Source organism: Papio anubis, chromosome X (assembly GCF_008728515.1).
Source record: "Papio anubis isolate 15944 chromosome X, Panubis1.0, whole genome shotgun sequence".
Classification (NCBI taxonomy): Eukaryota; Metazoa; Chordata; class Mammalia; order Primates; family Cercopithecidae; genus Papio; species Papio anubis.
In genome coordinates, this window is record NC_044996.1 from 74,774,185 (window position 1) to 74,786,256 (window position 12,072).

The following is a 12,072-nucleotide window of genomic DNA, read 5'->3' on the forward strand; positions in this document are numbered from 1 at the left end:
ATCTTGCCCAACCCCATTATTCTTTTTTTTTTTTTTTGGAAACAGAGTCTCACTCTGTCACCCAGGCTGGAGTACAGTGGTGCAATCTGGGCTCACTGCAAGCTCCGCCTCCCAGGTTCACACCATTCTCCTCCCTCAGCCTCCCGAGTAGCTGGGACTGCAGGCACCCACCACTACGCCGGGCTAATTTTTTGTATTTTTAGTAGAGATGGGGTTTCACCATGTTAACCAGGATGGTCTCAATCTCCTGACCTGTGATCCTCCCGCTCGGCGTCCCAAAGTGCTGGGATTACAGGCGTGAGCCACTGCGCCCAGCCTCCAACCCCATTATTCTTGATAAGTTAGGACTTACTCCTGCCATTTTGTTATTTGTTTTCTGGTTGTTTTGTGATCCCTCTCTTCCTTCTTTTCTTCCTTCCTGTCTTCCTTTTAGTTAAGGCAATTTTCTGTGGTTGTATGTTTTAATTTCTTTTTATTATTATTATTTTGAGATGGAGTTTCACTGTGTCACCCAGGCTGGAGTGCAGTGGCGTGATCTCAGTTTACTGCAATCTCTGCCTTCCGGGGTTTGAGCAATTCTCCTGCCTTAGCCTCCTAAGTAGCTGGAATTATAAGCACCCGCCACCACGCGCAGCTAATTTTTGCATCTTTACTAGAGACAGGGTTTCACCATGTTGACCAGGCTGGTCTTGAACTCCTGACCTCAGGTAATCCGCCCACCTTGGCCTCCCAAAGTGCTGGGATCACAGGCCTGAGCCACCGCGCCTGGTATGATTTCTTGCTGATAGTTTTTTGTTTATCTGTTGTATGTTTGTTTATTTGAAGTTACCATGAGGCTTGCAAATAATATAATACATCATTTTAAGCTGATGATAACACTGATTGCATAAACAAGCAAATAAAGTACAAACAAAGAGAAAACTAATGTTCTTTTGCCAGTGAGTTTTATACCTTCATGTAATTTTTCATTGTTTATTAACATCCTTTTTTTCAGACTGAGAAACTCCCTTTAGTATTTCTTGTAGGACAGGTTTGGTATTGAAATTCCTCAGTTTCTGTTTGTGTGGGAAGGTCTTTATTTCTCCTTCACTTTTGAAGGATATTTTCACCAGATATATTCTTCTAGGTTAAAAGTTGTTTGTTTGTTTGTTTGTTCCTTTACCCCTTTAAATATCTCATGTCACTCTCTCCTGGACTGTAAGTTTTCTACTGAAAAGTCTACTGCCAGATGTATTAGAGCTCCTTTGTATGTTGTTTCCTTTCTCTTGCTGCATTTAGGATCCTTTCTTTATCCTTGACCGTTGAGAGTTTGATTATTAAATGGTGGGAGGTAGTCTTCATTGGGTTAAATGTGCTTGGTGTTGCATAACCTTCTTTTTCTTGAATATTGATAGTTTTCTCTAGGTTTGGAAAATTCTCTGTTGTTATCCTTTTGAATAAACTTTATACCTTAACTGTCTCTCTGCCTCCTCTTTAAGGCCAATAACTCTTAGATTTACCCATTTGAGGCTATTTTCTAGATCTTGTAGATGTGCTTCATTGTTTTTTGTTCATTTTTCTTTAGTCTCTTCTGATGGTACATTTTCAAATAACCTGTCTTCAAGCTCACTAATTCTTTCTTCTCCTTGATCAGTTCTGCTATTAAGAGACTCTTAATACATTCTTTAGTATGTCAATTGCATTTTTTGACTCCAGGATTTCTGCTTGATTCTTTTAAATTATTTCAATATCTTTATGAAATTTATCTGATGGGATTATCAGTTTCTTCTCCATATTATCTTGAGTTTCATGAATTTCCTCAAGACACCTATTTTGAATTCTCTGTCACATATATTCACATGTATCTGTCTCTCCAGGATTGGTCCCTTAGGACTTATTTAGTTCGTTTGGTGATGTCGTGTTTCCTGGATGGTCTTGATGGTTGTGGACATTGATTCGTGTCTGGGCATTGAAGAGTTAGGTATTTATTATAATCTTTGTAATCTAGCCTTGTTTGTACCCATCCTTCCTGGGAAGGCTTTCTAGGTATTCAAAGGGAGATAGATATTGTGATCTAAGTTCTTGGTCACTCCATCTGTATCTGCATTGGAAGGCATCCCAAACTGGGTAATGCTATGACTGTTGTAGTCTTGTAGACTCATAGAGCTACCGCCTTGGTGGTCTTCGATAAGATCTGGAAGAACTGTCTGGATTACCAGGCAGAGATTCTTGTTCTCTTCCCTTACTTTCTCCCAAACAGAATATCTCTCTGTCTGTGCTAAGCTGTCTGGAAAGCTGGTGGAGAGGTGACACAACCACCCCTCTGGTTCCCTTCACGGGGACCACACTGGGTCAGACCTGAAGCCTGCATAGCAGTGGGTCTCACCCAAGATCCACAGTAACTACTGCCTGGCCTCCGCCTTTGTTTGCTCAAGGCTCTAAGGCTCCACATTCAGCAGGTGGCAAAGCTCTTGTGTTCTTCCCTTCTGGGCTGCAAATTTCCCCCAGCCCTAGGCCTGTCCCAAGATGCTATCCAAGATCCAGGGCCTGGAGTCAGAATGTTTAGGAATCTGCCTGGAGCTCTATTCTACTTCAGCTGAGCTGGCACCCAAGCCATAAGACAAAATCCTTTCTACCCTTCCCTCCCCTTTCCACAAGCAAAGGAGTCTGTCCCTGTGATCACTAGCATCCCAGGCCCACAGCAGGTATTACCTGGCTATTGCTGATGTTCACTCAGGGTCCAAGGGCTCTTCAGTCAGCTTGTGGTAAATGCTACCAGGACTATGTCTCTCTCTTCTGGGCAGTGGGCTCCCCTCCAGCCCAGGGAAGGTCCAGAAATGCTATCCGAAAGCCAAGGCCTGGAATTAGGGTCCCCGAGGGTCTGCTTGGTACCCTAGCCCACTGTGGCTGAGCTGGTACCTAAGCTGTATGTCAAAGTCCTCTTTACTATTTCCTCTTCTTTTCTCAAGCAGAAGCCTCTTCCCATAGTGTCCACAGCTGGGAATGTGCTATGTCCCACCTGAAGATAGCATGTCTCTGAGTCTCACTGAAGACCCACTGCAAGTACTGTCTGGGTACCACTGCTGATTATTCAGGGCCCAAAAGGGCTCTTTAGACAACAGATGTTGAATCCTGCCAGGACTGAGTCATTTCCTTCAAGAGAACGAGTTTCCTCTGGCCCAGGGTATGTCTGGAAATGTCATCCAGGAGCTAGGGCCTGAAACAGGGGCCTCAGGACTCTGCCTGGTGCCCTATCCTACTGTGGCTGAGGTGATATTCAAGCTGCAAGACAAAGTCTTCTTTACTCTTCCCTCTCCTCTCCTCAAGCAAAAGCAAAAAGTCTGTCCTGGAGCTGTGAGCTGTGCTGCCCGGGGTTTGCGAAGGTGTGGCAGAAGCAATCTTCTGGCCACCCTGGCTGTTGTCTCACTAGGTCATGTGCCCCCCAAGTCCACTGGCTTTCAGCCCAGCACAGGACTTGGAGTCTTGGTGGCCTAGATTGCCTTTCAGGTTTATTTAGGCCCCCAGAACTCTTTAGTCCACAGTGGCAAAGCTTGTCGGAACTCAGGTTCCGCCTGCTGGGATAGGTGATTTCCCTCTGGCTGTGGCTGGTGTAAATGCTCCCTCTGTGGGTGCCGGCTGAGTTCTGCCTGATGTTTCTTTTCACTGTGACAGGGCAGCACTGAGTTCCAATGCAGTCCCACAATCACTGTACTCTGTCCTGCAAGCACACAGATTCTCTCTCCCTGCCACGTGTCTGCTGCCAGGGGATGAGTGAGGGTTGGCATTGGCAGTTAAAGACTGTCTTTCCTAACCTCTTTAGTGCCTCTTTCAGTGATATGAAGTTAAAATCTGGTACAGTGATTGCTTACCTGATTTTTGGTTCTCATGAAGGTGATTTTTTTGCAGATAGTTTTTGAATTTGGAGTTCCTTCAGAGAGGACGATTACTGGAGGCTTCTATTCGGCCATCTTGCTCTGCCTCCAGTCACATTTGGCATTGTTAAACAACCTCGAAACAGTAGTATACTTATCAGTGTGTTTAATTTGAGAATAAAAAGTAGAGCTAACTAAGCTACATAATTCTTTAAAAGGGTACCGTATTCCAGGATCCTTGATCATGTTTCCCAACACAGTTGTTTGCCAGCCTTCTGCCTTATACCTGGAAATTTCAACTGTTGACACCAGGGAATCTATTTCTGTGGCATATGTTTTACTTAGAAGGTACTGCAGGGTTATGTGGTTTTACATTATATTAGGAAACTTGAGACATTCCAGGTCAGAATTATTCCTACTGCAAGTGCCTTTCCCTTTGGTGTTTGTCACTAAAATGTTTGTCTGTCATCATGTGAAATATTCAAAAGAATGACAAAGAAAGGAGTCTTAACAAAAAGTGTTGTAACTAATACTTGAGACTACTCACAGTACAGAACACATTACTACGGCAACTAACCTAAATGCTGCTTGCAATATAATAGTCAAGACATTAAGAGAATTTAGCCCTAAATGGTCTTACTAACTGGTTTCTACAGTAATGGTCCTGTGAATGCCATCAAATTAGTAATGGTGATAACAATAATGTGTTTTCCTTTTGGTATGGTACCCCCTTAACAAATTGATTTTAAGTCAAAACTTGATACCTCTTTTGAGACAGGTCATGCACTTGTAACGACTCCCATTTTTTCTCTATAGTTAATCAGCTGTGTTCAGCGAATACTTATGAACAGAAGACTCCAGCAGCAGTACAATCAGCAGCAACAGCAACAAATGACTTATCAACAAGCAACACTGGGTCACCTCATGATGCCAAAGCCTCCAAATTTGATCATGAATCCTTCTAACTACCAGCAGATTGATATGAGAGGAATGTATCAGCCAGTGGCTGGTGGTATGCAGCCACCACCATTACAGCGTGCACCACCCCCAATGAGAAGCAAAAATCCAGGACCTTCCCAAGGGAAATCAATGTGATTTTGCACTAAAAGCTTAATGGATTGTTAAAATCATAGAAAGATCTTTTATTTTTTTAGGAATCAATGACTTAACAGAACTCAACTGTATAAATAGTTTGGTCCCCTTAAATGCCAATCTTCCATATTAGTTTTACTTTTTTTAAAAAAATAGGGCATACCATTTCTTCCTGACATTTGTCAGTGATGTTGCCTAGAATCTTCTTACACACACTGAGTACAGAAGATATTTCAAATTGTTTTCAGTGAAAACAAATCCTTCTTCCATAATAGTAACAGCTCCACAGATTTCCTCTCTAAATTTTTATGCCTGCTTTTAGCAACCATAAAATTGTCATAAAGTTAATAAATTTAGGAAAGAATAAAGATTTATATATTCATTCTTTACATAGAAAAACACACAGCTGAGTTCTTAGAGTTGATTCCTCAAGTTATGAAATACTTTTGTACTTAATCCATTTCTTGATTAAAGTGATTGAAATGGTTTTAATGTTCTTTTGACTGAAGTCTGAAACTGGGCTCCTGCTTTTTATTGTCTCTGTGACTGAAAGTTAGAAACTGAGGGTTATCTTTGACACAGAATTGTGTGCAATATTCTTAAATACTACTGCTCTAAAAGTTGGAGGAGTCTTACAGTTATCTTAGCATTGTATAAACAGCCTTAAGTATAGCCTAAGAAGAGAATTCCTTTTTCTTCTTTAGTCCTTCTGCCATTTTTTATTTTCAGTTATATGTGCTGAAATAATTACTGGTAAAATTTCAGGGTTGTGGATTATCTTCCACACATGAATTTTCTCTCTCCTGGCACGAATATAAAGCACATCTCTTAACTGCATGGTGCCAGTGCTAGTGCTTCATCCTGTTGCTGGCAGTGGGATGTGGACTTAGAAAATCAAGTTCTAGCATTTTAGGAGGTTAACACTGAAGTTGTGGTTGTTAGGTTCACACCCTGTTTTATAAACAACATCAAAATGGCAGAACCATTGCTGACTTTAAGTTCACATGAGGAATGTGCTTTAACAATTCCCAGTACTATCAGTATTGCGAAATAATTCCTCTGAAAGATAAGAATCACTGGCTTCTATGCGCTTCTTTTCTCTCATCATGTTCTTTTACCCCAGTTTCCTTACATTTTTAAAAATTGTGTCAGAGTTGTTTTTTCTTTAGATCATGAGGCAATTATTAAATCAAAATTAATTCATCCAATACCCCTTTACTAGAAGTTTTACTAGAAAATGTGTTACATTTTATTTTTTCTTAATCCAGTTCTGTAAAAATGACCTATAATTTTATTCATGTACAATTTTGATTACTTGAATTCTTAAAGAAAACATTGTTTTTGACTATGGGAGTCAACTCAACATGGCAAAACCATTTTGAGATGATGATATAACAGGTAGTGAAACAGCTTAAGAATTCCAGAAAAAAAAAAAAAAGAAAACTGGGTGTAGGCTTTGCTTTAGGTATCACTGGATTAGAATGAGTTTAACATTAGCTAAAACTGCTTTGAGTTGTTTGGATGATTAAGAGATTGCCATTTTTATCTTGGAAGAACTAGTGGTAAAACATCCAAGAGCACTAGGATTGTGATACAGAATTTGTGAGGTTTGGTGGATCCACGCCCCTCTCCCCCACCTTCCCATGATGAAATATCACTAATAAATTCTGTATATTTAGATATTATGCTAGCCATGTAATCAGATTTATTTAATTGGGTGGGGCAGGTGTGTATTTACTTTAGAAATAATGAAAAAGACAAGATTTATGAGAAATATTTGAAGGCAGTACACTCTGGCCAACTGTTATCAGTTGGTATTTCTACAAGTTCAGAATATTTTAAACCTGATTTACTAGACCTGGAAATTTTCAACACGGTCTAATTATTTACTCAAAGACATAGATGTGAAAATTTTAGGCAACCTTCTAAACCTTTTTCACCATGGATGAAACTATAACTTAAAGAATAATACTTAGAAGGATTAATTGGAAATCAGAGTTTGAAATAAAACTTGGACCACTTTGTATACACTCTTCTCACTTGACATTTTAGCTACATAATATGTACTTTGAGTATAACATCAAGCTTTAACAAATATTTAAAGACAAAAAAATCACGTCAATAAAATACTAAAAGGCTCATTTTTATATTTGTTTTAGATGTTTTAAATAGTTGCAATGGATTAAAAATGATGATTTAAAATGTTGCTTGTAATACAGTTTTGCCTGCTAAATTCTCCACATTTTGTAACCTGTTTTATTTCTTTGGGTGTAAAGCGTTTTTGCTTAGTATTGTGATATTGTATATGTTTTGTCCCAGTTGTATAGTAATGTTTCAGTCCATCATCCAGCTTTGGCTGCTGAAATCATACAGCTGTGAAGACTTGCCTTTGTTTCTGTTAGACTGCTTTTCAGTTCTGTATTGAGTATCTTAAGTACTGTAGAAAAGATGTCACTTCTTCCTTTAAGGCTGTTTTGTAATATATATAAGGACTGGAATTGTGTTTTTAAAGAAAAGCATTCAAGTATGACAATATACTATCTGTGTTTTCACCATTCAAAGTGCTGTTTAGTAGTTGAAACTTAAACTATTTAATGTCATTTAATAAAGTGACCAAAATGTGTTGTGCTCTTTATTGTATTTTCACAGCTTTGAAAATATGTGCACATGTTTCATAGAAAATGTATAGCTTTTGTTATCCTATATAATGGTGGTTCTTTTGCACATTTAGTTATTTAATATTGAGAGGTCACAAAGTTTGATTATTGAATCTGTTATACTAAATTCTGTAAAGGGAGATCTCTAATCTCAAAGAGAATTTACATACCAGGAAGCCCATGTGTGTTTGTGTTAGTTTTGGATGTCTTTGTGTAATCCAGCCCCATTTCCTGTTTCCCAACAACTGTAACACTCATTTTAAGTCAAGCAGGGCTACCAACCCACACTTGATAGAAAAGCTGCTTACCATTCAGAAGCTATAGCAGGTAGATGGAAACCTTATTATCTGGCCTCCAAAGAAGCTGAATATTTTATAGCCTTCCCTTAGCTGTGTTCATTTTCCCTCCATTATCATAAAATCAGATCCATATTTATGTGCCCCAAACAAAATTTAAGAGCAGTTACATATCTGTCCCGGTAGCCCTTGTTTCTTTTGAGGGTAACATGTTGTGAGGCTATAGAGACTTATTCAACAGTAAAACAGGTCAATCCTTTTACATGTCTATTATACTAAAAATTATGTTCAGGGTATTACTATTTTATTTCACCAGACTCAGTCTCAAGTGACTTGGCTATCTCCAAATCAAATCTATCCTTAGAAGTTAAACATTTTTCTACCGTTAATTTTTTTCAAGTCTATAATCTGAGCCAGTCCCCACGGAGTGACCAAGTTTCAGAAATGCTTTCATCTTCGCAACATTTTATATATACTATTATATGGGGTGAATAAAGTTTTAAATCCGAAATCTATATTGTGTCAAAGCTCAATATGTGCCAGGTAACTAAACTGTTCACATCACTAGCGTTGGATGTAATAACAGGATAGTGGCTCACCCCTAAGAGCTGCCATAAAATTCCATTATGATAGATACTACCACCCTCTCTTTGGAACAACCTTCCTGATAACCATTGTGCCAGTGAACTAAGGGAATCATCCTTCCTCCTTGCTTTCTAGGGATCTGTCTTTTTGATAGTGACTGCTGCACAGACCTTCGCCAAGAAAGCATATAAATTGAGGCCATTAGTAAAGAAGATAAGGATACAACTATAATTGAAAGAATGAAGGAGTGAGGCAAATCCTAAAATACTGCAAGTAGGCCCTCTTTAATATAGCATATCACAAGCAGTCTCTACCCAGCAACACTCCCCTACATTAAGTTCCTGAACATTCCACCCTTCTCTGATAGAAACATGTAAGGGATAGGGGAGCTTGGCTGTAATCTTAAGCTTTGCAAATCAGATGACTACTAAGAGACTTTCCTATTAAGTATACCCAGGTCCATCCCTATGCTCCTCGTGTCATATATGTGTTGTTTTTCAAGAAAGGTGAAGAAAGATGGCTTATCAGATGCAAGGATGGAATTCGTTTTAGTTATATGTGGAGAAAGTATAGTACTGAAAGAGAACAAAGAGAAGGATCGGGAAAGAGACTAAATTGGAGTGGATTGATAAAGAGCCTTGAAATCCTGAATGAGTAATTCAGTATAGAGGATAACAAGGATTTGTGAGGCAGATGATAATGTTTCCCAAGTAAAGATGGCTATTTGGGTGAGGGTAATTTGGTTTAGAATGCAAGGTGAAGAAAGATGGGAGACAGGAAGATAATTGGTCCAAGCATGAAGGACAGAAGGGAAAAAAAGTCATTAGAGGCTGTATAGGATAGTGAACTTTTACAATGATACTTATAATAAAAACCTGTTATTTTACTTTCCCCCTAAGGAGGCTTTGTTTCGGAATTTTGATTTTTACACACAAAATTCACTTACTCTAATTACTCTCAAACATAATGGTATGTTCGTTAGTGGCATTCCCATTCTTTCTCAATTTTTTTTACTCCTTTACATTTGCAGAAAGTGAGGTTGGTCCATTGAGTGTAATTCTACTTCTTCCCTCAAGCCAATTCTTTAAAAAGTGAAATCCAAATATTTCTGTTACATTTCTGAGACCCGTTCATTCAAAGTGCTAGTATGTTTGTGGGTAATGTTTATAACCTTTCCTTAGTAGTTTCAACGTGCTTTGTAGTTATCATGTGTTAACCTATACACAACGTATCTGTGAGAGAAGTGAGAATAATTCCATTTTTCTTATGACAAGCTATAAGTGAAACCAAAATCAAATCTGTTACACTTAAGGAGGCAGAAGACATATTTTAGTTAGTTAAATTCTCCAGGTCTTTCATATCTAATTTGAGAAATTGGGACAATAATAATACCTTGCCTGCTAGAGGGCAGGGGACTAGACCAAGTGATTTCCTAAGTCCTGTTCAGCTCCCTGAGTTAAACTTTGAGCAAAGCACAGTCTAAAGCCAAAAGGCAATGTGTTTGTCTAAGCTTACAGGGTACATTTGTAAACAGTACTAGAAATTCCTTCCCTTTGGCTAACCCTCTCCCCTACTAAGCTATACCTTTTCTTTCCTTCTGTGTAGAAAAATGAGAGGTCTGACAGACATTTTAATGACAAAGCAGGTAAGTTAAGTTGTAATTGGCTCTAATTACAACTTCCACTAGCTGTAACCTTTATCTTTTGCCCAGAGGCTCTCCCAGAGCTTCCTACTGCCTTTGAAACTCATTGCAGAAAATGAAAAACCATGTTTAAGGATCTGATTCTTGTATCTTGGTTGGCTGATCGGGCTACAAACATGACAAAACATCAAGGAAAATATAGATCAGCTTTGTGAAGCCCACTTTTAAGCAAATAATTGGTGATTTACCGCCCTCCTGTTCATAACTGTAAAGCCAAATTAGACCAATGTTTAAATTGTCTGGTCTGGAAAAAGTTTATAGTGAGTTACAGGCAATATTTGTTTATGTTGACTCCTACGTAACTATGTGGTACACCTTTTTTGAGATGTAGGTTTTATAGTCAAATTGTGTGACAAAAACTAAGAAAACTAATAGACAAGTTTTATTTTTTTCTGTAGCTGCTTGTCCCCACATGCCAATAACAAAGCAGGTAGACACACTAGCCTATTGAATACATTCAATGAAAACAAAACCAAACTTAAGGTGGGAGGGGGACGTGGTTTACAACCATTTTAGGTCTTACTAGTTTATCCCCAACTCTTAGTAAGTTTTCAACAATACAGCATGGAGAAGTTGGGCTTCAAAGGCTTTAGCGATGCAGGCTGGCTTGGATCTAATTATCCTTCTTAAGAAAGTAAACCTTTTATTCTATTGGCAACTTTTCCACCCTCTCTTCCCACGTCTTGCACACACTATCCCTAAATATGCTAAGCTCAAACGAAGTGCCTGCCTGCGATTTTTTTCCCCTTTACTTCTCCAAAGGATCTTTCCCCAATTCTAGCCCCGTGCCACCCCTGCCCCCCACCCCCCTACATACACCTTATGCCTAAGTGTGTGAGGTCGGGAGGACTTGTAGAACCTTAGAATGCCAGAGATGGTAGGGATCTTAGAGACCATGTAGCCCAGCCCCATACCTTTACAATCAGGAAGACAAAGGCCCAGGGAGGGGAAAAGGTGCCCCAGGGCACTCATGTCTTCTAACTTTTATTCCAGTTCTCATTCCACTCCATTCAGATGCCTCTTATTATATTTAAATTCTAATTCATTTTCTTCAATCCGCCAGACCACATTAAGCAAATTTTCAGAATAATGGGTACTGAATGAACTAAGCTTTAAAATGAGAACTCTTTGTGAGAAGTAGAATATGTAAACCAAAATGAAAGGGAAACATTCTTGTGATAACTGTAAAACAGGAAGCCCCCTGACACTTCCCCTAAACCTTTAATTTGGCATCCAGAATATTGGCTTCAGGATTCTCTTTCAGAGGGATATTTAATTTCTTTAAATGGTTCTTTCACCACACTCAGCATGGTTTAGGCCAATAAGATCTAGAAGCTCTGTTCTACTTTCTGGATCTCAGTATCCAGTGACAAGGATGGAATCATTCAGCCTTCCTTAAACCAGGCAAGTTTATGCACCGAGTACTTTAAAATCCTCTATTTCAAATGAGAAATGATGATATATTCACAAGAAAACAAAATAGAAAGCTCTGTGTTAGCATAGTGATCTCTGTCAGAATAAGGGTAACTGTTCTTGAGTTATAGAGATGGACCATGAACAGTTTACATATTTCCGAAGAAATGAAAGGCAAAATGATTTTTTTTTTTTTTTTTTTTTTTTGAGACAAGGTCTCACTGTGTGTCACTCAGGCTGGAATGCAATGGAATGATCTTGGCTCACTGCAGCCTCGACCTCCTGGGCTCAAGCAATCCTCCCACCTCAGCCTCCCAAGCAGTGCAACTACAAGAGTGCATCACCATGCCTGGCTAATTTTGTTTATTTTTTGTAGAGACGATGTCTCACTATGTTGGCCAGGCTGATCTTGAACTCCTGGGCTCATGTGATCCTCTAGCCTCAGCTTCCCAAAGTGCTGGGATTACAGAAGTTAG

The 12,072-nt window shown here is 39.1% G+C and overlaps 1 protein-coding gene across 1 annotated transcript in view; it reads left to right on the plus strand.

Annotated features, from left to right (window-relative positions):
• The window catches only part of ATRX (ATRX chromatin remodeler), a 281,996-nt gene extending 274,220 nt beyond the window's left edge, over positions 1 to 7,776 (plus strand). Inside the window, 1 exon segment of the mRNA XM_031660872.1 lies at positions 4,668 to 7,776. Within this exon segment, the coding sequence (XP_031516732.1) occupies positions 4,668 to 4,946 (279 nt within the window). The 3' untranslated portion in view covers positions 4,947 to 7,776.
• The last annotated feature ends 4,296 nt before the right edge of the window (positions 7,777 to 12,072 follow it).